Source organism: Acartia tonsa, chromosome 10 (assembly GCF_053477335.1).
Source record: "Acartia tonsa isolate MP-2025a chromosome 10, ASM5347733v1, whole genome shotgun sequence".
Lineage (NCBI taxonomy): Eukaryota > Metazoa > Arthropoda > Copepoda > Calanoida > Acartiidae > Acartia > Acartia tonsa.
Genome location: NC_137269.1, coordinates 50,079,462 through 50,105,602, shown reverse-complemented (window position 1 = coordinate 50,105,602; position 26,141 = coordinate 50,079,462). Strand labels below are relative to the sequence as shown.

Genomic DNA, 26,141 nt, shown 5'->3' with positions numbered 1-26,141 from the left:
AAAAGCTGTCTATAATATGATGCTATAAATAACTCTTCCTATATAAATTTTTAGTTTGATAGGAAAAGTATATGAGTTAAGTTCCCTAATAAAATATCTCTAAAATAATATGTCTATTCAAAGATGCTCTGATCATATGTTTTAGTGTTTATTTCTCAGTTATTAAAAACTAGCTTTCTTAGAATGTGTAAACTAGGATTTTGTTAAGTCTATTTCAGGGGGAGGGGTGGGGTGTTGCTCAATAAACATCCCACCCTTAATGTTTTTGCCTAGAAATTTAATTTTATGAACGATGGAGTTACAAATTTTTCTGATTGTGCTATTTTTTAATAAAAATAGTTATAAACCTCCTACTCGCATTGAAGGGAAGGGACATTGTTCTATTAATTACACTAGTCCCTAAAGTCATATCATAACGTTTTCTTATTCATTGGCTTAACAACTTTGGGGACTTTTATTAAATTCCAACCATAAATTGTAATCTACAGAAGGGGTAATTTTGTGTGTTATTATTGAGGATGTATATTAATATACCGTTTATTGTCTTATCCCTTTAGATCCCTGGATATTTTTACAATTTCCCATACCTGTAATATATTTCAGAAGAATTGCACAATGAAACAGTTTCACCCACTTTGGGTTAACATAATATGCTTACTCTTGTACCAAGGTTTGTATCATAAAAATTTTCATCTTTTCTAACTTAAATTTAAATGAGGGGAGGTCGATTCCCCTGTGAATGAATAGAGACTTAATATATCACCACTCTCCCCACCCAATCTAAGTGGCCCTAGAGTTTTATACAGGGCATATCCACTAGTTAAAATATATAATATGAAAATTTTGACTTTATGATAATATTTAGTGTCCTGTCAAGAGTATCTGCATTATTATGGAACAGTTACAGTAAAAGCAGGTATTATAAATTCATGTATCAAAACAGGTAGTTGCATGAAATGCATTTGAACTTTTCAATTTTCTGCTATGTATAAGTCTAAAAGACATCAAGGCTTAAAAATCGTTCTCTTGTCAATGTATGCAACTTAAACAGGCATTTTATTTTCACTATATCATCAAAAACGACTTTCTAACTCAAAAACCACCAACTAAAAGATATTTTTATTTTATTTTTCTTATTACTAACCCATGATTATCATATTCTAATCCTACTTTGTAAACACAGTGGTTCATTCATTCAAAGAATTGACATGTTTAGGTGAAATGAACACATTTGAATGTATAGTTGATAATAATGATGGAAATCATTACTGGACACTCGGAGAAAGGTAACCACATACAACTAGTTTAATCATTTGCAAAGCTACTCTATAATTCAAAATGTCAATTTGTCTGTCTATAGAAAATGTCTATTCATAAAAAGTTTTTTTTGTAATGATTATTTGTACTAATGAATTCTTGGTATGTAAGTCCGTCAAGCAACAAAAAGACATATTATACACATTTATTTATATGGTTGGATAGGTGCAGATACCTCCCCCCGCCCCTTTTCCAATTTTAAAAAGTGAGAGAGAAAAATAGCGTATAGTTCCTCTTGTGGTAATGCTTCTTAAGAGGAGTTTCTTTGTAATTTCACAGTAGCTTTTCTCCTATTTCTAAAACCTGCGGGGGCCACTAACCCTGCAGAGCCCTTCTGGGCAATTACCTTACCTAATATAACCTAACCTAAACAAACATAAAATAATGAAAGCCATTGCGAAAATACGACAAAATGCCTCTTTTGCTTTACATAGTTGATACATGGTTCATGCTTCAAATGACAGACTCACAGATGAAATCAAACTCGAACAACTTGTTGATATAATTAATTTTCCTAGGAATTATTCAGCAGAATTGAAGGATGATGGGACAGAAAAGTTGATGATTATACACTTCATATTTACTCTTCAAGATGATGGCCAGGAATTGAGGTCATTTTTGTTTGTTAGAAAAAATAAAATTATAGTACATTTTATAAACATATTTTTTACAAACTTTTCATTTAAGGTAAGATGAAGAGCCAATATCTAAAAATATCTTTTTTTAGATGCTGGAAAGATGAAAATTTTGATTTTATACAGATATCTGTCCTTGAGCAGGTTTATTAAATATTCATTTTTTCTTGTTACAAATGTTACCAAATATTACCTAACTATAGATATTGTCAATTGTGTTAGTAACCAATAATTTATCTTCTTAATAGTCTTTTATGTATATGCATGTAAAAGATGTGTATAATGTGTGAAGTGTATGAGTATATTTTTAAAATGGATACTTTTTATCTAACTTTTTTGCTTTTTTACTTTTTATGGGATCATTGCAAAATTTGACGATTTTTATTTATCATTAAAAAGTTTGTGCTTAATAAAGATAACTAGATTATGCCTCTAGGGGCACTTGAGAAGGGGAGAGTCAAGTTTGATAACATAATTTATTATTTTAGATTTTTAAAGAAAAAGAAAAAAAAATTGGGGGGGGGGGAATATTTTGGAGGGTATTTTTCTTCTAGAGGCGATTTCTCTGGGGAGGGTACCCTTACCCAAAATAGTTGTAACCTTCCCTGGACCTATGAAAAGCTATCCTGTTAAGGAGAACAGATCAGCTTAACGGTTAGCAAGATCCTTCAGTACAAACACACATAGACAAACAGACATCTGGTTACTTTAGAATAAGGATTGAATAGTTGCTTTTATCTATTGCATCATATTTTAAACAGCTTTCAATAACAGCTATAAAAATGTACCAATTATAAGATTTTGTTCCAAATGCCAATGGCACAGGCTAAAAAAATGGTTTTAATATTGTGATTGTACACTTTTATATTCATAGAAAACTGGATATAATACAATGCATGGTTTTTCAGTGTGTTTGAGATTTGCTTCTTATCTATTGGATATTAATTGGTTTCGAAGCCATAATGGAAATAAAAATTTAGACTTCACCTGGGTTGAGACTTGATGATGGCTTAGTATATGCTGGACAAATTCTGAATGGTAAACCTCATGGCTATGGACAAATAATCAAGAGTTCAGGAGAAAAGTACTCTGCTGTTTTTAAAAATGGAGTTGTAACAGGTATATTTCCTATTACTTTTAAGTTTTACATTTCTTAGCTCAGGTTAGCTCCCCAGAGTTGTATGTATAGCTATGATAAGGTTTAGATATCTTGCAGGAACTGGGGGGTTCAGGTAGTTAGTACATGTCAAGTGGAATTTAATAAATATAAGTTTTGGTGGACCATATCCTAATAAATATTGGTTTACTAAAAGATTTTGTTCTATTTGAAAAGAAAAAAATCTACATTCCACACAACTAGAATGAAAGGCAAAAAAGATTTCTAGGGTCTATCTTAATTTCAGCAGTTAGAATGGTGTAGTTCTTGCAGGATTACTTTAACCCATTAGTGCCGAGCGCCACTTTTATGGGCCGATTGAGCTGAAAATCTCAGGGAATCTTTATAATTGTCAAAACGGAATTCCAATTTTTTTGTTTTGCTCTAGTGGCGTGCACAGGAAAGTTGCAAAAAAACCCGGTTCAGCTTGGCCATAAATGCCCAACAGGCACTGAGACCCGTTTTGGTGGTTTCTGCCAGCATTAAAACCCGTTTTTTTCTAAATACCCGGTTATTTCGACAAAAAAATGAAAAATGTAATTTTTGAACGCCCATAGTAAGATGAACACTTTTTATCTCTTCAGCATGCCAAGACATCTCTGTAGACACCTTAACCTTGTTCCTAGCTCAACTGTAGCCCATTTGGTGACTTGCCAAAGACGAGGAACCGTCTTGAGCGCTGGATTTGCAGATCTGCGGTTACTGCTCTCGTCCTGCTAAGACGGGTTGCTTGTGGTAGAATCTTCATAACTTTCCGTCAAGCTAGAAACAAGTTTAAGGTGTCTACAGAGACCTCTTGTCATGCTGGACAGCTTTCTTGACCATTATAGGGGTCTTGCCGCAGTATAGAGGGCACTTAAGGCGCCCTGAAGTCGGGAGACCAGGCTTCAGGGCGCCCTAAGTGCCATCTAGAGTCAACTAAACGGACCCTTTACTTCGAGATGATATGCTCTTTGATGCCTAAGGGTGCCCTGTACGAAGTTTGGTTAAACTAGCTTGACTGTAAGCTGCCTGGTAGAGGCGCCAAATTCTAGGTACCACTATGAGCGCAAGTGTCAAATGCTATACAGTTGTCAAGGTGACTGTAAGTGAGACTCGCTCCGGTACCTCGACTTTGGCGCCCTACCAGCGGAGAACAGTTAGAGATAATGAAACCAAACTTCGTGTGGATGATCTTGATCATTTAGAGCATCTTTTATTAAAGGTAGTTTGAGATTGGACGACTCCTTCTACCAGTTAAGGTTGCCTGACTTTGGGGCACCCGTACAGGTACTTAGATATAATTCAGTTTCCATTCTCCCTCATTTATATTGAGGATTTCCCATAAAATTCCAGTCAAGCACTGAACCCTAACCACTTCCTTATTTTATAATAAATCGAAAATAATGAGGAAAGGTGAGGAGTTGTTTCTATTTGGAATATCTTACTTTGTCTGTCTTTAATTCATGTACTAGAATACTTCTAAATGGTGCATTATTTGCCAAGTGTACCCCTTTTCTGCACTACCTCTCCGATTTTGTTTATACTCTATACTTTAGTCCATTGGGTGATTCAAGGATGCTGGATGGCCAAAATAAAGTTTCAGAGTCCCTGGATGTCTATATATCTAGCTATCTATGAAGGTAGGTAGCAAAAATTTAAAAAACAACCATTTTTTCACAATTTTAAAAATTAATTTTTTCATCAATCTTACATCCAACCTAAACATTTTATACACCAAAATGATCATTTATTCATGGAAAAAGTGCACATAATGCTATTTTGGCCAAAACTTTAATTTAACAGGGTGTTCAACAAAAAGTGTATTTTGGATATCTAGCAAAATACCCAAGATACCTGTCCAAAAAAAAATCATTTTTTTTGGCTTAAATCCTGTGTTTTATCTGTGGGCATATGTGGTATATAATGGTTTGGAGGACTTGGGACTATAAGGTTGTCACTTTGGGACACCCTGTAAATGTGATTTTAGTATCTGTAGAGCTAAAACTTGGTCCAAATTGGCTATTTTTTTCAAATTTTTGCTTTTAAAAAAATTATTTTTCTATTTTTAAGTTACTTAAAACTGTCATATACAGCATGACCCTCAAAAAAGTATTTTTAAGCATCTGCAGCCCTTATTTCTCAATGAATTATTAAAAAATGCATATGTCCTTGTTCTCCATAGTATTCCACGTAAGTAGATATAAAAATATTTTTTTTACCTCCATTAACACCGGAGATTTTTAGAGCTAAAGTTTTGAAAAAGTGACTGAGAAAAAGAATTTTTTTTTGTTTCTCTTTTTTTTTGGATGGTTATATTATGTTTTTCTGACAACTGAATAATGAGACACAAAGAAAAACAAGTTAACTAAATATTTCTTTTTTATTCCACCAAAAAATATAAATTTTTAATGGCAAAAAATACTACTGAATGAATTGATTATTTGCAAATTTTAGGTTATTTATTAACCCTTATTTATAGAAAAGGATTAATTATGACAGTTGCTCCGCCTACTTTTCTGACATCTCAATTATTTAATAGGGGGTAAATTAAGCTTTTTAGACTAAAAAATCATTATGTTTATTTTTATTTTCTTTATAACTTTTTTGTTATTAAAGTTAGGATTGTGAAACAAAAACAATTTTCCTGCTATATTCATAGAGATTTATTTGGTTTTTTAATCTTAAACAATTTTGCCTAATAAGTAAGTTTTTCAAAATATCATTAAACTAAAAAGACTCAAAAAATATGTGTAAAAAAATGCTTTTTACTCAAAAACTAAATTTTTTATTTCATTTTTGTATAAAGTTTCTGCTAGTAACAAAAATAAATGGATTTCTAGCTTAATTTTGCTAAAAAAGTCGTTTCATGTTAAAAGTTACTTTTTCCTCAGTCACTTTTTCAAAACTTTAGCACTAAAAATCTCCGGTGTTAACCCATTAATATCCACCCCAAGAATTACTTAAAAATTTAAACTTTTTCAGACATACTCTACTTACTATGGATGGTATACATGCAAATCAAAAGAAATTTTTTTATTATGACCATTATGACAGAAAATATGACCACGTAAATAAATTGACGTTTGGCCACTCTCTACCCCGTTATCAGATGATAGAAAATAACACATTGACTACTAAAATTGATAACAAAAACGTTATTTATGTTTCTTAATTCATAGTAAAAGTTATTTACTTTTATTTCTGATGGTACAAAATAAGAAAATGGTTTTAAAAAAAAACATTTCTTTTTTAATTATATAGCTTAGTAACAATTAAAACAGGGAGGGGGGTCTTTTTTTATTACACCACTCCCAAAAGTATTTTAACAAAATTTTCTTAGTTGTTGGCTTTACAACTTTGGGGACTTTTAATTAATTTTGATTGGTTGGTTCATTAAGTTGAGTGTCCAAACATTTCAACCGCTAATTGTACTCTACAGTGTGTATAAACTTCAGGATTGTACATCTATTTATTGGCCATTGTCATATCCCTTGAGACCCAAGCAAATATAAGCTAGAAAAAAATGTATAACATCATCAGGAATTAGTTTATGTTTAGTTTATGTATAATGTTCTTATATATTTGCCTAATAAAATTATTCTATAAATAACTTTATTTACAACTAAAAATTTACAAATTAGTAAAGCTCAATTTTCTTTTCTCCTTATTCCATTTATCAATTATAGAACACAGCCTAAATCCTTTTCTATGCACGGTTTAACAAATGCGCGAGAGAAATTACCATACCATATACCTAAGAGTAATTTCAACCAATCACAAATAAGATTCATTTTACACCTTGTTTTTTCTTACTTTCAAGATAATGAGTTGTTAAGATGTCAAATGGCGCGCATTTCCGGTCAATTTGTTTTTTCAGGTTATATACAACACCCCCTTTTTTCTTGACCATCGAGTTTTTAAGAGTTAATCCTTTTTTAAATTCCCGCCCCCCCCCCATCCTACACCTAATTAATTTATCATATCTCTGTTGTAAAACAATATCTTGACTTGCTTGACCATCCACATTTCCTGTTTATCTAGGGATAAAGAGATATCTATTTTAGATGAAAATCATTTATCCTCAAAATCATTGAATGCTTAGTATAGTATAAAATAAGATAATATTGTATTGTATATTCAAATTTTTACACCTAAAGGGTGTTAGAATTTTATAAAAACAATTTTTAAGTGTATGTAAAGACGTTTTTTTACTACTTAATTGAAATATTCTAATTATTTAAATGTTGTTTATATTAGTCTAATTACGTTCTTAAAAAATGAATTTAATTTCAAGGGTATATGTCATTTAACTATCCCTTTTTCCAATTTAGCATTATAAATATCTTACCCTCCTATTTTTTATTACTGATGAAGCGAAGCTACTATATAAATAGTAACACAGCTGCTCTATATTTTGATATGTTCGCTAGTACATCGTTCAGTAACTAAATATGGGAAAGGTGAATTTCTCTCAGCAAATAGGCTCGTGAATTTTTGGTGAATATCCTGTATGTATTTTACTTGGTCTCTCTGTCTGTAGGTCAATAATTAATTATATGTTTTGTAATTTTCTATATAGGTATATATCTTCTTTCTCTTTTTTTCTTCAAATTTTCTCGCTCTCATTTTATGCACATTGAACATCAGAAATTATCTCACATTGTCAATATTTGATTTTTATGTCTTCACTGCTTATGAATGTTGTCATCCTTGTTCTTCTCTTTAGCCCTCTTCTTCCTACAATTTTACAATTGAAAGTTCGATTCTTAAATCAAACTTATTCTTTTGATGGTGAAGTATTATAAAGAACAAAATAGTAAAAATTATATATCTATATATTTATTTTATTGTAATTGCATTAAAGAATATTTTTTAGATAAAATTATTTTGAAAATATGAGTTACCAGTTTAAAAATGATAAATATTTAAGGACTGACCAAACACCCCAATTATGATTTTAGGGCATAATTTCTAGGGGATTTATATATTCATTATGCATATTACTACTATAAATACTATGGGGGAATCTTCAGCCATACGTAATGATACTTACGTAACTTTTTCAAACACTTTTCTCTGTGAAATTTTAAGAATCTCTTACAATTTTTATTGAAAGCTAAAAATTTGGATAATTGATTAACACAACATTCAATAAAATTTGTAAAAACACCATATCTTTGGGTTGATTTATAACTATAAAAATTATTATCCTCTCAATTTTCAATTTTTAATTAAGCCCTACATTAAAGCTTTAAAATTTTAATTAGTTTTTTATTGTTTTAATATTTTTAATTTCTAAAATTGAAGTGATAGCAATAATCTTTCAACATCTATTTTCATTTTTTTAAAGTATCATCCCTGTCAGTTTTTAGAGCCCTCTAAACAGAGGCTACTTTAACGTAGTTATATTGACGTGTGGGTACGAATGGGTTAATGGAGGTAAAAAAAATATTTTTATATCTACTTACGTGGAATACTATAGAGAACAAGGACATATGCATTTTTTAATAATTCATTGAGAAATAAGGGCTGCAGATGCTTAAAAATACTTTTTTGAGGGTCATGCTGTAGATACAGATTTTGACTAATAACAATAATATTTGCCTATTTTACAAATTTTTACACTTTTGGGACACCCTGTGCATGTTTTTGAAAAATGATGGTTTTTGCCCATTTTTTGGGGGAAGGAGTCGTTTAAGGGCCATAGAATATTACTTCATTTTTGTAGAACTTTTCAAGACACATAATTTGTTACTTATGCAAAAACCGTAAAAACCAAACCGTTTTGCCATTATTCACCGTTAAAGGAGGAATTTTTGACGTTTTTTGCTGTTCCCGAGGTTCTAATGGGCATTTGTGGTAAGAAGACGTTGATTTATCATGATAACTGTGAAATACTTTTATTTAGGCATTTTAATTTACTAAATTTCATGTGAAGTAAAATTTTTTGTATATCCAATTGATTTTTGTCAAAAGGATTTTCAAATGCACATGATTTATGTTTCTTTTATTACTTATGTTAATACAATTATTTATATTATATTCACTTCATTTTCTTGTTTTATCAATTGAAATCCATCTCGACGAAAAACGGTTAGCTGCACAAAAAAAATTGACTTAATATGAAATTTAGAACATTAAATTTCCTAAATAAAAGTATTTCAGAGTGACCTTGATAAATCAACGTCTTCTTACCAAAAATGCGCATTAAATCCTCGGGAACGGCAAAAATCGTAAAAATTCCACCTTTGGTGGTGAATAACGGCAAAACTGTTCGGTTTTTGCGGTTTTTGCAAATATTATTGTTATTAGTCAAAATCTGTATCTATATGACAGTTTTAAGTAACTTAAAAATAGAAAAAAAAATTTTAAAAAAGCAATATTTTTTTTCTCTTTTTTTGAAAATACAGGGTGTCCAAAAAATAGGAAAATATTGATCTGGTCAGAAAACACACTGGCCAAACATACTAAGACACATATTAGGGTAATTTGAAAAAAAATAGTCAATTTGGACCAAATTTTAGCTCTACAGACACTAAAATCACATTTACAGGGTGTCCCAAAGTGAAATTTGACAACCTTATAGTCCTGGGTTCTCCAAACCAGTATATACCATATATGCCTACAGATAAAACACAGGATTTAAGCCAAAAAAAATTGACAGGTATTTTGGGTATTATGCTAGATATCCAAAATACACTTTTTGTTGGACACCCTGTTAAATTGGAGTTTTGGCCAAAATAGCATTATGTGCGCCTTTTCCATGAATAAACGATCATTTTGGTGTATAAAATGTTTAGGTTGGATGTAAGATTGATGAAAAAATTAATTTATAAAATTGTGAAAAAATGGTTGTTTTTTAAATTTTTGTTACCTACCTTCATAGATAGCTAGATATCTAGACATCCAGGGACTCTGAAACTTTATTTTGGCTATCCAGCATCCTTGATCACCCAACGAACCAAAATATGGAGTATAAACAAAATTGGTAGTGCAGAAAAATGCTACACTTGGCAAATAATGCACCAAATATAAAGAATTAAAATTTTAATATTTCTTTTTTTCCAAATTCCTAGGAAGATGACATTCAAAATTCATGTGTATGTGTGTGTGTAAGTGTAGCTGTATGTCTGTGTGTATTGAAAGATCATGAAACAACTACTGAAACAATATGATACTACTTTACAGTGGAGCTTCTTATAAGTCTCAGGAATGTTTATAAATATTTTGGAGAAAGGTAACATCACTAATGTCCAAAGTGGAATAGTCCATAGATAAAAAAAGGCCCCTTAAAAATCTTAATGGAGGGGTTAAAACCTTTTCCATTCTATAGATACAGCATGTTATAAACGTACAGACTTTCTGGTAATGATTATAGAGTTGCAATGCTTTTAAAATTGTACCTTACTGTTATATGAATCATCACACAAAGTTTTAAAGCAATATGACTATTCTAATATGTTTAAATTATCAAAAAGATCAAAGTGTTATGGACATACTGACGGACTGACCCTGATTATAGAAAAGCTTCGCCATTGAAAAATATATCTTATATTTGTTACACATACAGGGCTTTTAAAAAAAAACTGCGTTTTCCGGTTTTGGGAAACAACCAGTAGGAGTATGAAAAAAATAATTATATATTCTTATTCTCTATAAAAATATGGATTAATTTTATAAAAGGTGTTTATTGATTACTCTAAAAACAACGGCGCATTTTAGAGTTGATTAATTCTAAAAAGCATGAATGATAATTTTTTCGGTCAGTTTTTAAGGCTTTTTATATTGTTTTATAAAAAAAATACTATTCCTATCTGTCTAAAATGATAAACAAACATATTTTATTTTCATTTCAATTTTTATTCAACTTATTTACAGGTTTACTGAAACATAAAACGCATTTTTTTATCATAGACAAAATCTTTAAACTTTAAACTCTCCGCCCACTTTTGGCATCTAATTGAACGTTCCATTAACGGACATTTATAATCCACCCCTCCCCCCTTCAAATACGGATCAAATGTTTAATATTTACGGTCAAACCATAAATCTCAAGTGCATACATCAACAATAAAGCTATTAATTTGTAGGTTGCACTTTTAAGTAAATAAAACAAACTGCTGTAACTTTTTTGTTTTTAAAGATAAAAAGTATTTTAATTTTTATGTTATAATCTAAAATACTATAAAGAGTTAGTCACCTAAAGTTTGTTCAACCAAGAGAAACGAGAAATATTGCAATTTGTAAGGATCTAAAAAGCGTTTTTCAGAGAAAAAAAAGGGAAATAATGACAAAAAATTAAACATGCACTTTCATTTAACCATTTACCATATTATTGATGGGATTTTAAAACTTTTTTCTCAAAAATTTACAAGTTATTTCAATTAAATTGATATATCAAATTTAACATCAAGCATTTTTCTCCTACATGTACCTATCAGAAAAGCTGTATTTTTAGAGATATTAAAAAACACCTTAAGCAAATCTGGTGTACATTTATACATAGAATATGGACCTATAATCATTTTTTCATACTCCTACTGGTTGTTTCCCAAAACCAGAAAACGCAGTTTTTTTTAAAACGCCCTGTATGTTTATTTAGTAATTTTCCATAGCTAAAGAATTCAAAGATCAAATATTTTCAATTTAAATATATGTATAGACATTGCATAGCAGCATTTTTTCACATTTAACATGTACTCGCGACTATGGCTCAACATGTAATGCATCTGCTGGTCAAATAGTGGTAATAGGTTCGAATCTTGACTCCCTCATAACTAAAGACGATCAGAATTGTTCATACTGCTGCTATGTCAGGTGCGTGACATAAATAGTTAGAGTAGGGGGGAATGCTTTGGCCTAAAACAGGCGCAACCCATCACTATGCATAGTTAGGATGTATTATTTAGGCTACATAGGATTTTATCCAGTGTCAACTTTTCACAGCAAATATGGCCTCATATTGTGATAATTGATGTACACATATGTAGATGTTGTTTTATTTTAGTAGCAAAGCAAGCTACCCTATTATTCAAAATGTCTGTAAGTCTGTCTGTTCATAGTTCAGTTTGAAACTTTTGTTGGAACTGTGATTTTTTCAGCTCCTATAAAATTCAACATTTCCATCAACATGGGGCATAATTATATATAAACATCCATGGCTTTTAGATAGGTTTTTAGCAGTTTTTTTCTTATCATTTATTTCTCATTTGGTTTAATTTTCAAAAATTTTTGGATAGAATTATCAAAATAAATTTCCTGTTGTTTTATTGACAGTCATAATGCAAAATATAGATATTAAAAGTATAAAAAATACATAAGAAATGTTTGATGTTTTTTCCAATAAATTATATCAAATGCTCTTTAAACCTCCATATTTTTTGTGCTTCACTACTTATGGATAATGTAATCCTTGTTCTTTTTTATTTTGTTTTTTTTTCAAGAAGTGCTAAAATGCAGAGAAAGAGGGGATAATGGGCTGTTAATTACATAAGTCCCCAAAGTTTTATAATTATGTTTTCTTATTCATTAGCTTAACAACTTTGGGGACTTTTAATGAATTTTGATTGGTTGGTTTATTAAACTGAGTGTCCATACATTTGAACCACCAATTGAAATCTACAGAAAGGGTAATTTTGTGTATTAACATTAGAAATGTACATCAATTAGTCGGCTATTGTCTTATCTCTTAAGATCCCTGACTTAAATGTGTCAGAAAGCTCCACACATGTTGTCAAGCTAGATTTAAACACTTTCATAGAGAGGCAATTTCCCTTCATATTACGATGGGGCCAAACAAAATCATTTTCAAAATTTCAATATTAAATTTCCCCTCCTCCCAAGGTAATTTTGTTTCCATAGATGAAAGGACAAGAAGCTTGGGGAAACTTTAAATAGTTAATTATTATCACTAGCGGCTACTCCCCAAGAGGACTTTTGGTGCACTTGAGGAGGGGGGAGGGGAGGGCAAACAAACCCTGCAACTCATTTTTAAATTAAGTCTTTAAAAATTTTTTGGAGGGGGGTATTTTTTTCTAGGTGCGATTTCTCTTGGGAGGGTGGTGGCACCCTCCCCCAAAAAGTGTTGTTAACCTTCCCAGGACTTATGAGAAGCTACCTTGGAAATTTTCAGCAATTAGCGAGACAGACAGACAGAAATCCTGTTGCTTTCTTAAAAGGATATTCTTTTTTCCTTTAGATAATTTTAAGAGTGTATAGTGTCTACAAATCATTAAGCTTTTTTTTTCCAAGCATATGTTTAAATAGAGTTTTGTTAGAGTAATTTATCTTTAAAAAGTTGAAAAGAGAGAGAGAAAGAAAGAGAGGAGGGGTAATAGTTCTAGATTTTCTTAACTACATATAATTTCATAATGTAGTTTTTTTCTGCTATTTTATCTCACAGAGAAAGCTGAAAAGAGAGAAATTTAAATAATAGAATTTGAGACAGAAATAAACAAGGACGACAATATTTATAATTAACAGAGCTCAAAATTATGAAAAATGATCTTCCTTGCATTTTAATTCATTAATTTTTTTTTAAAAAAAAATACGGGTATACTCCCATTCGTGTCAATACTCCTTAAAGGGCGATTATTCATATTTTCACAGTAGCTTTTCTCCTATTTCTAGCCCCTGTGGGGGGCTCTAACCCTGCAGGGCAATCACCTAACCCAATATAACCTAACCAAACCTAAAAAAAAACTATTAAAAGCCATTCAAAAATAAGACAAATCGCCCCTTAAGCCCCTTGCCACAAAAGGGACTATTTCCAAGAATATTTTCTAAAACTGATTATAAGTTGTAATTGTTGATATATGTACAGACAAAGTTAGTTATAGAGTAGAAGTCTTTTGGTTAGAGAAATATTCACAAGAAATCACACTATTCTGCATTCAAAGTTATTAAATTTACATATTATTTCTCAGCATTACAGATATTCATTTCCCATAAAGTATTTATGCTCATTCAAATTAAATTAGTTTATTCAGATTCATTATTAAAAAATTCAATTATCTAAAAACTAGTGTATTTTGTTCTGAAATATTTTAGAGGTCCAGACAGACATTTTTAATTATATAATAGCTTTGCTAATAAAAAAAGTTTATAAGATTCTAAGAGAAATTGATGGTTTCTCACAAAGTGTCTGTCAAGAAATGAACCCCCCACCCTCCTAATTTTAAAATAAATCCAATATTAAAGGTAAGGGGAAAATTTGTTACCTATACCTAGCCCATACAGCTGCCTTTAACCCTTAACAGTCAGGCCCCTTGCCGCACCTTAATTAGTCTTAATCAGTCTTATTTACTTAAAAATTTCAAACGGCTCTAATTTTTTTATTTATGAAGCTAGAAGAAATTTTTGTTGCAGAAAATGTTTATCTTTATGTCAATTTAATATTAGAAATATCAAAATATAAATTACAGCAACCGCAGCTGTACTTGGCACATTACGTTATGTACACATGTAAGAAAAGCTTAAGTTTAAAATTTGAAGTCTCTAAGTCAAAAATTTTGGCCACAGGAAGATTTCTGGTGACCTGGAGGATCAGGACCTGCAGGATCATACCCAAAACCTGAAATTGACTTGAACACCTGTATTTTATATAGGGATGTACTATTAGAGGATATTTTAGTATTTTGGTAAGATAAAATACTTTGTATAAATATTTTTACTCTTTACCTTGATGACCCTGCCAGGTTTGCTGGCATCCTGTGCCCGCCAGGATAGAGATATTAAAAAAAATCTCAGTTATGTGTCATAAAGGGGAAGTTTTTTTGTATGCTCTGCGGGGTTACTTAGTACCCAAATTACCTTACCCAAACGTGGCATAAAGAAAAAAACAAATGAAAAGCTAACCCCAGCCCCCTTTTCCTTTTTTCAAAACATTGTACATTCCCAGCATTAAGGATCATAGTTAACTATTAAACATCCATTGCGATTGGGCTGCTTTTTAGCAGATTATAAGCTATTTTATAATTTTTCCATATGTTTGGTGTTTATAGTCTAATTTTAAATTTTTTGTAGTTATGGATATCAGAGTAAATTTCCCGTCGTTTATAGAAAACAACCATGGCGGTCAGACTGACTTTTAGCAGGTTTTGGCCGTTTTATATTTTTCACATTTTACTTTTGGTGTTTTTTAGCCGATATTCCAACTTTTGATAGTATCAAAATAATTTCCAATTGTTCTGAGCATCCAGTATGTATTTCAATTTGACCTTCTGTCATGTTACAAAAAAAAAGAATTTGTGATTAATTTTTTCTAATAAATTGAATCTTCATTTTAACAAATACTATTTAAATCTTCTTGTATGTATTCCCATCTATGATTTCTTTGTGCTTTGCTAATTATGAATGTTTTCATTCCTGTTTACTGTATCATTAAACTTGTTTATATTAAAGGGTGATGTGTCCTAAAAAAGCTACACATATGTTTTCAAGCTAGATTTGAACTCTTACACACAGTGGCAATATCCTTCATAATTGATAGTGCGCCAAACAATGCCCCCTCTTATTCATAACTTTGAAATAGTCTTTCTTGTAAAGCTTTAGTTAAGTAAATGTTAAGAGAACAGAGAGCAGGGCAAGTATCTACAGTCACAAGAAATTGTGATATTTCTGTTGGAAGGAAATATATGTGGGAGTGGGGACAAAACCGCGACAAACAAATACCATATATAAACTCCATATATGTGGTGAATTGAACAATGAGAGTGATACTACTAATAAAACCCTTTTATTGAAGAAAAAAATCTTTGTATATTGTTAAATTATTAATGTTTGGAAAGAATATGAATACTTGTTTTAAAGCAAGGAAAGAAACAATCATGTGTATACAGTGTCAACTATTGGGGTCACAACAAATATGGCCCCATATTGTGTCTGCAAATTTATCTAACTACTTTCAGGGGTATTTACTAATAATGACTAAAATTATGTTTCTCTTTATAATTTAAATTTTACTATTTTTTTAGGAAATATATTCATTTCAAGGACATCTTTGTAGAGTAAAGTTTTGTTGATAAGTCATAATTATGTTAGAAAATTTAGTCTACATCTACAAATCAAGTTATTATCAACATATGTGTTTGGAGCAATTTTAGAGAGATTTAATGAATTTTCTCTAAAATAACTAATTTTATATTTAAACATTTTGCTGTGTAAAAGATGATTTTACAACAATACTTTGAAATAAGATATCTCAAAAAGTGTTAGAGCTAGAAAAATGTTAGAGACCTTTTTAGAAAGCTCCAATATCAACTGTAATGTGAACGAATTTGCAAGATAAATATAAAAGACAAAAAAAGACAATAAAGCAGGTTAGGTGAAGGTAAAATAAAATTTGATCACCAAAAGTAATTTTAAAATTTTCTACTATGGGAAGGTACTAATTCAATTTAGGGAAAGCATGTTCTGAACTCACCATAAGGTCCCAGTACATCCTGTGTAAACCGTTTCTGCGGTTTTTTCTAACCTAACACACTTTCGGGTAGGGTGTGTGTAGCATTTCCTAGATCCCAGGAAGGTTTTAAAGGTAGGGTACTGAAGATAAAAATTACCCCTGAAATTTTTTTTTTCTTTTTAAAGCTAAAATTGAAATAGAGGAGGCCAACTTCCAAACCCACCTCTAGGGGGCATAGCTGCTAATAAGTTAATAGTGATAATTATCTATTATTTGTTTACAAAATTTATGAGCTTTAAGGCTAATTGGTAAAACGTAGTTTAAAAAGTGCACATTAGCGGATATTAGCAGTTTCAAAAATATTTCCTACATTAATTTTTATGTTGATAGCAAGAGTATAATATTTCCCTCTAAAGTAATATGTCTATTACAAGATTCTCTACTTATATGTTCTAGTTTTTATGTCTCAGTTATTGAGAACTAGCTTTCTTAGTATGTGTGCACTTGTAGTGTGTATTAGGATTTTGTTTATATAAAAGTTAATTTTGTTTACCAATTAGCACCTTAATAGATTGAGGGGGGGGGGACATAGATAGAGACATGAAATTTTTATCTGGTGGTTCTTGTGCATTATAATAGAAAACAATTTTTTCTTCATGGCTGTCAGACCGCTTCCTAGCAGCTTTTTAGCAGCCAGTTGCTAAATATTAAAACAGCTGAAAATCAGCCAATTTTGAAGCTATGATTACCAATTTTAGGTGAAGCTTTTATTTTTCATAACAAAAAAATATTAATTACAAGTCATATTTGTCAGATTGCTCTTTAGAAAATCGATCAAAAATTGTTTAAGTAGCAGTCAATTGACCACAACCTTATCACGGAAGTTCCTTATCACTCAAGGATTCACAAAAAAAATTAGGTCTCTTGATGTAATAGAAGCCATGATATTCATGATATATGTCTAGAGTAAAAGCTGTACAAAAATGGGTCATAAAATCAGCGGTCAAATGGTCATAACATTACTTTTCTCAGATGATCATTGATATCCAAGTATTCACCAAAAAATTTTAGGTCTCTATCTTATTCATAAAAGTGATAATGTAGAATTATTTAGGATTTTTTTAATTACTACTACTAAACTTAAAATGTCAAAAAGTCACAGCTTTCTATCATACCTACAAAAAAATAACATTGAAAAAACTAGAGGGAGGGGAAAATTTGGCCAACACCCCCTCGCGTGGACCCCCCCCCCTGATCTGTAAGGGTTAACAAATAATCTTAAAATCTACTTTTATGAATATCTATCCACATTTTTTTATTCTTTGCTACTTATGGATGTTGTCATTTTTTTATTTAAAAAATAAAATTAAATACTCCTATCTAATTCAAATATCAACATGAAATGAAAAACTGAATTCATTTCAACTGTTTTTAACCTATTTTTGAAAGGTATATCAAAAATATACTCTGACACCTGTAGAATCATACTGCAAAGCCAAAAATGAGAACAATTGCCCACATTGATTTTTATTAGGATCTTAAAGTTTATTTTTTACTATGGGTTAAATAAATTTTACTGAATAATTATGTTTCTTACCTTTGTGGGTAAATTACTCAGCTTTAAGAGTGTCTTGCTTCATAAATATTGTATGCTAGTATACAGTAAAGTTAGGTCTTTTGATTTTATCTATCAAAACTAATTAAAAATTAATTCTTTACAATATATCAATGAATTAACATAAAAATGTTTCATGTCTATTATGCATTAAAACATATAAAAATTAGCTGTAAAGGGTTAAACAATGTAAGATGACAACAAATATTTATGCAATACAACAAAATTTATTTTTGTCACATATACAATTGTGATATAAAATAAGTTTATTCAAATTTATTTTTTAAAATATTTTTAAAAAGTATGTATCTTTAATGTGTATAGTTTTCATTCTTTTAATTTTAATTAAATAAAATTTATTCTATTTTATTGAAATAAGTCACTTTGTGAAAACACTATATCTAAAATTTAAAGATTTCCAGCTTTGTCATTGGTTAATGCTGAATCCTCATAGTTTTTATGTTAATTAAAAGATATGTCCTACATCTTTCACTTTAAATGAGTTATTTAAGCAAAGAAAATTTAGCATAAATGGATATTTAAATCCCAAGGTATTAAATGATCAAGCCTTAGCAAATGTTAGCAAATAATTTCTTGAATAAAATCATAAAACGTTTTTTCATTTAATTTTCATTTTTTCACTGTTGTGTTTTTATTTGACATTAAAAATAAAAATCATAAAAAATCTTTCAAATCAAATCGAAAAAATCTTTTCAATTCAAGTCAATTTAAGTTCAAAGATATTTTTATTATAAAAAGTTAATTTTTAAAAAATGTTTTAGAAAAAAATTATCTAACAAAAAAAAATTATCATAATCCAAGATCGCGTCAATACATGTAAAATAATATTTTCAAAACAAAAAATTAAAACTTGAATATCTTTTTTCACTGATTGAATTTCAAAAATCGGTCTGACAGTTTTTCCAAAGTCAGTATGATCTATCAAATGAAAAAGGTTTGAAACTGATTTCTTTATACTAAAACATATTTTTCTCTCGTTTTTTCCCACACTTCCAAAAGATGAAATTCAATGGTTCTCATGTTAAAAAAAAGTTTTCTCACGGGTCCAAAAAATGAATTTATATGAAAATCATATGTACCATTTAAATCAAAATAAATGGTTCCCACATTCTAAAAATTTTCCCACAATTGACATTCTTGAAAAATGCTAAATAAATGGACATTTAAACAAACCAAAGATCACGTTTTTTGCATTGGAATGAATAATTATAAATATAAAATCAAAAGAGCTATTTTATAAAAAGAAGCCTGCAAGAAATACCACGCTTTAACTGCTGAAAGACTGCCACAAGTAGACCCAATAACCCAAATTTGAAGCCTTCAGCTTCTATAACAAAAAAGTTCTAGGCATTTTAAAATGACATTTTATGTACTATGAAATTTTTAAAGAATTTCAATGCTAATATTAGAAATTTTGAAATTAACCTACGTGGCCTAAAAACAGAATTATAAGTTTATTTTTGTCATAAATTTAAGTTGCCAGTAACTAATTATATTTTTACAATAAAAATACCCATTTTTATAGTCAAAATCATAAAAAAATAAGTTTAACTTTTATTGTACTGAGTGTACTGTAGCTAATCAGAAGGCTGAATCAGCTAAGCAACCAATCACAGCTCAGCTTGTATTAGTTTCCCCCTTTGTTTCCTCTATGATTTTCATTTACAAATGCAATTTAAATCAAATTTTTTTTATAGATTTTGACTATGAAATGTGGTGTTTTTATTGTAAAAATGTATTCAGTTACCGGCAATCTAGATTTCTGACAAAGATAAGGTTATAATTTTGTGTCTTGGCGACATAATTTAATATTATTTTTTTTTTTATGAGCATTGGAAATCTTTCAAAATTTGCATTGTACATAAAATGCTATTTTGAAATGCCTAGAACTTTTTTTGTTATTGAAGCTGAAGGCTTAAAATTTGGGGCATTGGGTCTACTTGTGGCAGTCTTTCAGCAGTAAAAGCGTGGTAGTTCTTGCAGGCGTCCTTTACAGATTATTGGAGCACTATACATTTATACAATAATGATTATGATGAATTATAATATTAAAAATATATTTAATTTCAGAGCAACAAAATGTACTTATCCACTTTGTGGGTAAGCATCATTTGTGTAATTCTAAATCAAGGTAGGTTTTATTGTTTTTTTTTATGTTAGAAACAAAGATTGGAACATTTATAAAAACAAAAGTTTAACAAATTGTAATGTGGTTCTAACAACATATAAAAAATATTGAGTATAGTTTATTTTAAATAGTTTACTAAGAAATCAAATTTAATCAATTATTTAAACAAGAGGATGATTTAATCCAATCATATAAAGTGGCTTTTTTAGCAGTCTGTTAAGCCTGATAACTACTGAACTAATTTGGGTAAAATTCATTGAGGTTCCAATATGGTTTTTATGCTATATTTCTGTCCCTCTTCAACCTTCAAATACAGAGTCCCTCTATGCAAGGGGTACAGTTTATATTTTAAAATCAGCTTGCTACTAAATAATTATTTTCTATAATAGCTTTAAATTATTATTTTTAGAATGTGTAAATTGATAATTAGATTTAGTAGGGAAGAAAGGGACACTAGACTCTAAGTTATTCTGGTACACAAAGTTTTAAAAGCAAAGTTTCTCATCCAGAGGCTTTAAAACTTTTTCAACAATTTCTTACAGAAAAAATTTGATAGACTTTTCATTCAATAATACTAATATATAGAAGGGGTAATTTTGTTTATAATATGGAGAATTACACAATTTTTGTTAGTTGTCTTAACTCTTGAGATCTCATGTATTCAAATATTTAGTGTCATCTCAATTTTACAGATATTGTATTTTAGGTACCAATGTGCTTGCATGTAAGAAAAGTTCTAAACCTCAAGGTAATTAAACAATCAATCAAAATTTTACAATATAAACCCTACAGTGGTGGTTCATCCAGTTAATGCTTGTGTAATTGCAATATTATGAAACATTGAAAACATTGAACAACAAATTCATTTACCAACCCTTGACACCCTGCTTGAGAAATATTGGAGAAATATTCTTTACCCAGCACTTTTATGGAATTTTAGGTAGATACCTCTAACTCCAATTTGCATTTGCCTTAGCAACCTTAAATGAAAATAAGTATTAAATCATTATTAAGATATCTTGTCAGTTGCTATTCAGTTAAAAAATATAAAAATAATATAAAAAAAACTTGGATTACAGCTGATCATAAAATTATTTCTTTGTTTTTCAATATACAGTAAGACCCACAAGTTTTTGTAATTTCTTTTTGAAGATAGACAGCAGGAATTTTTATCAATTTTTTTGATTTAACAAGTTTCATTAAGATTTGCTTATTGGTTGGGATGCTAGATCAATTCCTAGATTTTAAAGTTTTAGTGATTTTTTAAACTCAAATTGAAGATAGATGGCTGAAATTTTCAGGGATTCTACATTCTACATATTTCCATCAAGTTTCATTAGGATTTACACATTGGTTGGGATGCAAGATCGATTCTCATAGTTTTCTTCTAGTTAAGTCTCTAATGGAGATGGTTAATAACAATATGTTAATCAAAAGCTTTTTGAATTCCTGACACAAACATAATTAAGTTTTTCTATATCATTTTCTGTGAGGGCAAGAACTAAGGGACATTGACATAAAATTGGGTATTACAACCTTATATTTTTTACAATTGTACATCAAATGGACAAGGTATGAATATGATATACTAAATGATAAAGTATTTAGGATTTCTTGGATGCTCAAGTAACAAAACCTGCATTGAATCTGGCTTCAAATAATGAATAAGTCTAAAAAAAGCACAACAAAACTTTTAGTAGAAACTATTTTAGGCAAATTATATCTTAAAAAATGTTTGTTTTAAAGCAAAAATATTTAATTTAGTTACAGATGATGAAAGTTTTGATTATGATACTGGAGATAGCATGATCAGGTAATAACCTCTCAGCATTAGTGTAAAAACATGTCACCTTGATATCTGATATATAACAATTTTCAGTATACAAATGATGTTAAAAATAGTACCTACAACTTGATGCACATTACAATAGTAAGAGTAAGGGATATGCCTTTTCCAATAAACAGGCACATTGCCATGTACTTTTATGAGTTCCAAACTAATGACTTGCAATTAAAGGGTTAATTGTCAGTTGGATATTACTTTACCTCATTAGAATCACTCATATTTATATATGTATACATTACTAAAATATTATCAACATATAGATTAATAAAGTTAATCTTTCAATGCTTTAGGAATGCTAGTTATCGCTGGAAAGATGGCATTATCCATTACCGATTCATTGACATTCAAAGAGGTGAAGGATATGATGATAGTGAAAGAAGGTAATTAAATTTTAAGACGATAAATTCAAGCTTCTATTTCAGATAAATAGCCTAATTTTCTTAGTAAATATTTGGGTGACCTATATATTATATAAACACTTCATTTTTTGATTGTCTGTTGCAAATTGCTAGACAATCCATTCTATATAATTTTGTCCCTCCCTTTCTTTGTCAGTAATTCAATGTCATTTCAAATTCATGGCAAACCCCACCTGAAAATGTGTTAAGTTAGAAAAAAACCTGTGGAAATGATGAGGTCAGGACAAGCTTCTCCTAAATTAAATTAGTTCTTCATATTAGTTGAAAATTTTCTTGTTCCTTTGGTGATTAAATTTTACTTTTTTCTTTGGAGTACCTTCTACCTAACCTCCTTTAATGTCTTATTTTGTCATTCATGTTCATCATGCAAAATTAGTCACATTCCAGTAGAATATACAGATATTGGAGCTTTCTAAAATGGTCTCTAATATTTTTCTAGCTCTAATACTTTTACACAGTAAAAAGGTGAAACTTTAAATTAGATATTTTAGAGAAAAGTGAAAGTATTTTCATATATTAAATCTTTCAAATATTGCACACAATTGACCAAATTGAACATTTAAGATGTATCAAACTATCTGAATTTAATGTACAATCCAAATACATTCTTTAAAAGACAATATAAGCCAATGAGAGCATGCTGACATGGCTTTTGAAAATGCTAAAGAAAAAATTACTTTTTTAAAAATTGACTTTTCAACAGATAAGCTTAGTTTTGAGAAAACCAATAAAACAAAAATAGAAAAATTTGAAACATTTCCAAGCAGATTAAAATTAAAAGTTCTCTAACATTTTTCTAGCTCTAATATGTTTTGTGATATATTATAGAGAAAAATACAAGTATCTTTATATAAATCTATCTAATATTGCTCCAAACAATCCAAATACAACATTGAAACATTAAAAGACAACAGGTGGATGCTAAAATGTGATATCAAAGAAATAAATGCTATTCAATTCTAATTAAAAATCATCTATAAGGCATTTTTTAATGTAAAAGGTGTTTCAAAGTACAAGAAACTAATATTTAATATCTTAAAAATCTCAGTAATAGTTTAGAGTACCTAATGGTGTTTATTAGAAAAGAAATCATTGTTGAGGTGGCAAAAACTAATTTTATTTTATAAGGTTGTAAAAAATTTAAAAGAATAATCAAATGTTGGTAGAAAAAAATACAAGAATAAGTAGATTATAATTTTAAACTGCTTGGAAATGCTTAAAATTCTAACCAATTTTTGGTTTATTCACAATGACTATTTCTATTTTTCTTAGGATATGCTTATATTTATTCAAAATATGAGATGATGGTGTTTAATTAGCTTTCTCATTACAAAGTGACAACTTTATGCACCTTAACTTGTATAGAGTATTTGGATTGTACATTGAATATAGATAGTTTTAGGCACATTAACTGTACAATTTGGTCAATTTGGAGCAATATTACATGAAGATATTTGTATTTTTTTTTTATTTCTAATTTTATGTTTAACCTTTTTGCTGTGCATTTTATTATTTTACAGCAATACTTTAAAATAAGATATTTGATAAAGTATTAGAGCTAGAAAAATGTTAGATATCTTTTAAGAAACCTCCAATATCTCTATATTTAACTGTCATGTGAATGAATTTATGTGATGAACATGAAATACAAAATAAGACAATAAAGGAGGTTAGGGGAAGTTACTCTAGATATAAAAGTAAAATTTGATAAAAAATGTAATTGTAAAAAATTCAACTATAGGAACTTGGGAACCTACAAATTCAATTTAGGGAAAGCATGTTCTGAGCTCACATAAGGTCACACTACATCCTGTGAAAACCCTTTGGTTGGGGTGCGTATATTATTCAAGATGTCTTTAGTCATTTAATATTAGTATTTTCTTGGTTTCAAATTAACGTTAAAATTTAGGTTTACAATTACTCAGAAAAGAATAATCAAAAGGCAAATGCAAAAACTGGAGTCACAACTTTCAAGAGGTATTTTTTATGCTTTATTATTAGATAGAAATGCATAATCCGTGTTTGATACTCATAATCATTTATTTCTACAGTGTAAACTAACTTTGTTGACATTTTTACAAAATCATGTTTAAATAATCATGTCCAAATCCTCTCAATTCATATATGAAGATTCTTATAACTCCTGGAAAGGATTTTTACTATTTTATGATGGCTACCTCCAACCTCACAATATCATCCATAGAAAATTTCCTTCCTCCCCCCCCCCTACACAAAAGAAGAAAAATCATTTACATTGTTTTACAATTCCACAATCTAAAGATTTCTGTTCTGCTTGCCTGTTATGTTAGTTGCACTAAAATAAGCTAACGAGAAATATCTTTTTAGTCATTTGGTCCAACATTTTTAAACCTTAATTGAAACTTGTTTAGTTGTCAATAGGCAAAATTAATAACAACAGTACAAAAAGCAGAAATATATTTCTTATTTTGCAAATATGAATTTTATTAACTCCATCTGTGAGAAATGCCAACAAATCTAAAACTTTGTTTAGCCCATAATTGTGTAAAAGAATTTTTTGGGTACTGTAGCAAATTTAAAAATAGAAGTTTTAAGGCACTTTTTATATCAAATTTAGCAAACATTTTGTAATAATTCTAAATAATTAAGTAATTCCAAATATATATCAATTTTTTAAAACTTGCTTCTTGATCACTTAAAGTGATCAAGAATTAATTTTTTCAAAATGCATTTTTGTTTACCTTTTCTTATTTTTTAAGTAATTTCCATAGAATAAAAGTTCAATTAAGAAAAAAATCAGTTTAAAATGCCGAGCTTATTTCCACATAAAGTTCACATTAAAATTTGTGCAACAATTAAACTATGAAATAATAAGCCATTTCTTTGCTCACAGATAAAACAAAAAAATCAATACTTAAGAAAAAAATTTTGTAATACATCTCTATTAATATTTGTCTTTGAAGTTTCTTTAAAATGTAATGAAACAGTTTGGTTTATTTCATAAAATCCTTAACCAAATTTCAGTATGTTTGAGCCGGTATAAAGACAATAGAAAAATTGTTTAAATCTATAGAAAGAATGATATTTAAGAATTAAATTGTTTAAAAAGTAAAAATTTATTATATTTGCTATATACTTCAGCAAAAAATTCAATCATTTTATAAAAGTTTTTCCATAAAAATAAACATTATTTTTTTTATTCCAATGAATAGTTATTGTAATTCATCACACACACCCATACCCCACCTATCTTGCCACACACACGCACACACACACTATCGTAGTATAACACTAACACACACACACACTTAACGCACCCACCCACAAACCCCCTTGCTACCTAAATAACCAGGGAACTAGAGGCATAAGACAATGGCCGATAAATTAATGGATATTCACAATGAAAATATACACAAAATTACCCATTTTGTAAACAATATTTGGTGGTTTAAACATTTGGACACTCAAAGTAATAAACCAACCAATTAAAATTCTATGAAAGTCCCCAAAGTTAATTAGCCAACTAACAAAATGTCATTAACTTTGGGAACTAATGTAATAAAAAGCCAAATATCCATTTCCTCCCTGCATACAATTACATACAGAATGGTGAGTTTTAAATGAAAAGATTTAACAATATC

General features: G+C 29.4%; 1 protein-coding gene across 1 annotated transcript in view; it reads left to right on the top strand.

The window, feature by feature from the left end:
- The first annotated feature begins 603 nt into the window (after positions 1–603).
- LOC145330864 (uncharacterized) overlaps positions 604–26,141 on the top strand; it is a 43,450-nt gene continuing 17,912 nt past the window's right edge. The window contains exons 1-10 of the mRNA XM_080175526.1: positions 604–670; positions 866–916; positions 1,217–1,286; positions 1,836–1,928; positions 2,045–2,096; positions 2,933–3,071; positions 20,963–21,004; positions 22,021–22,069; positions 22,393–22,482; positions 24,431–24,498. Of these exons, the coding sequence (XP_080031652.1) occupies positions 616–670; positions 866–916; positions 1,217–1,286; positions 1,836–1,928; positions 2,045–2,096; positions 2,933–3,071; positions 20,963–21,004; positions 22,021–22,069; positions 22,393–22,482; positions 24,431–24,498 (709 nt within the window). The 5' untranslated portion in view covers positions 604–615. The remainder of the gene's footprint in view (positions 671–865; positions 917–1,216; positions 1,287–1,835; positions 1,929–2,044; positions 2,097–2,932; positions 3,072–20,962; positions 21,005–22,020; positions 22,070–22,392; positions 22,483–24,430; positions 24,499–26,141) is intronic.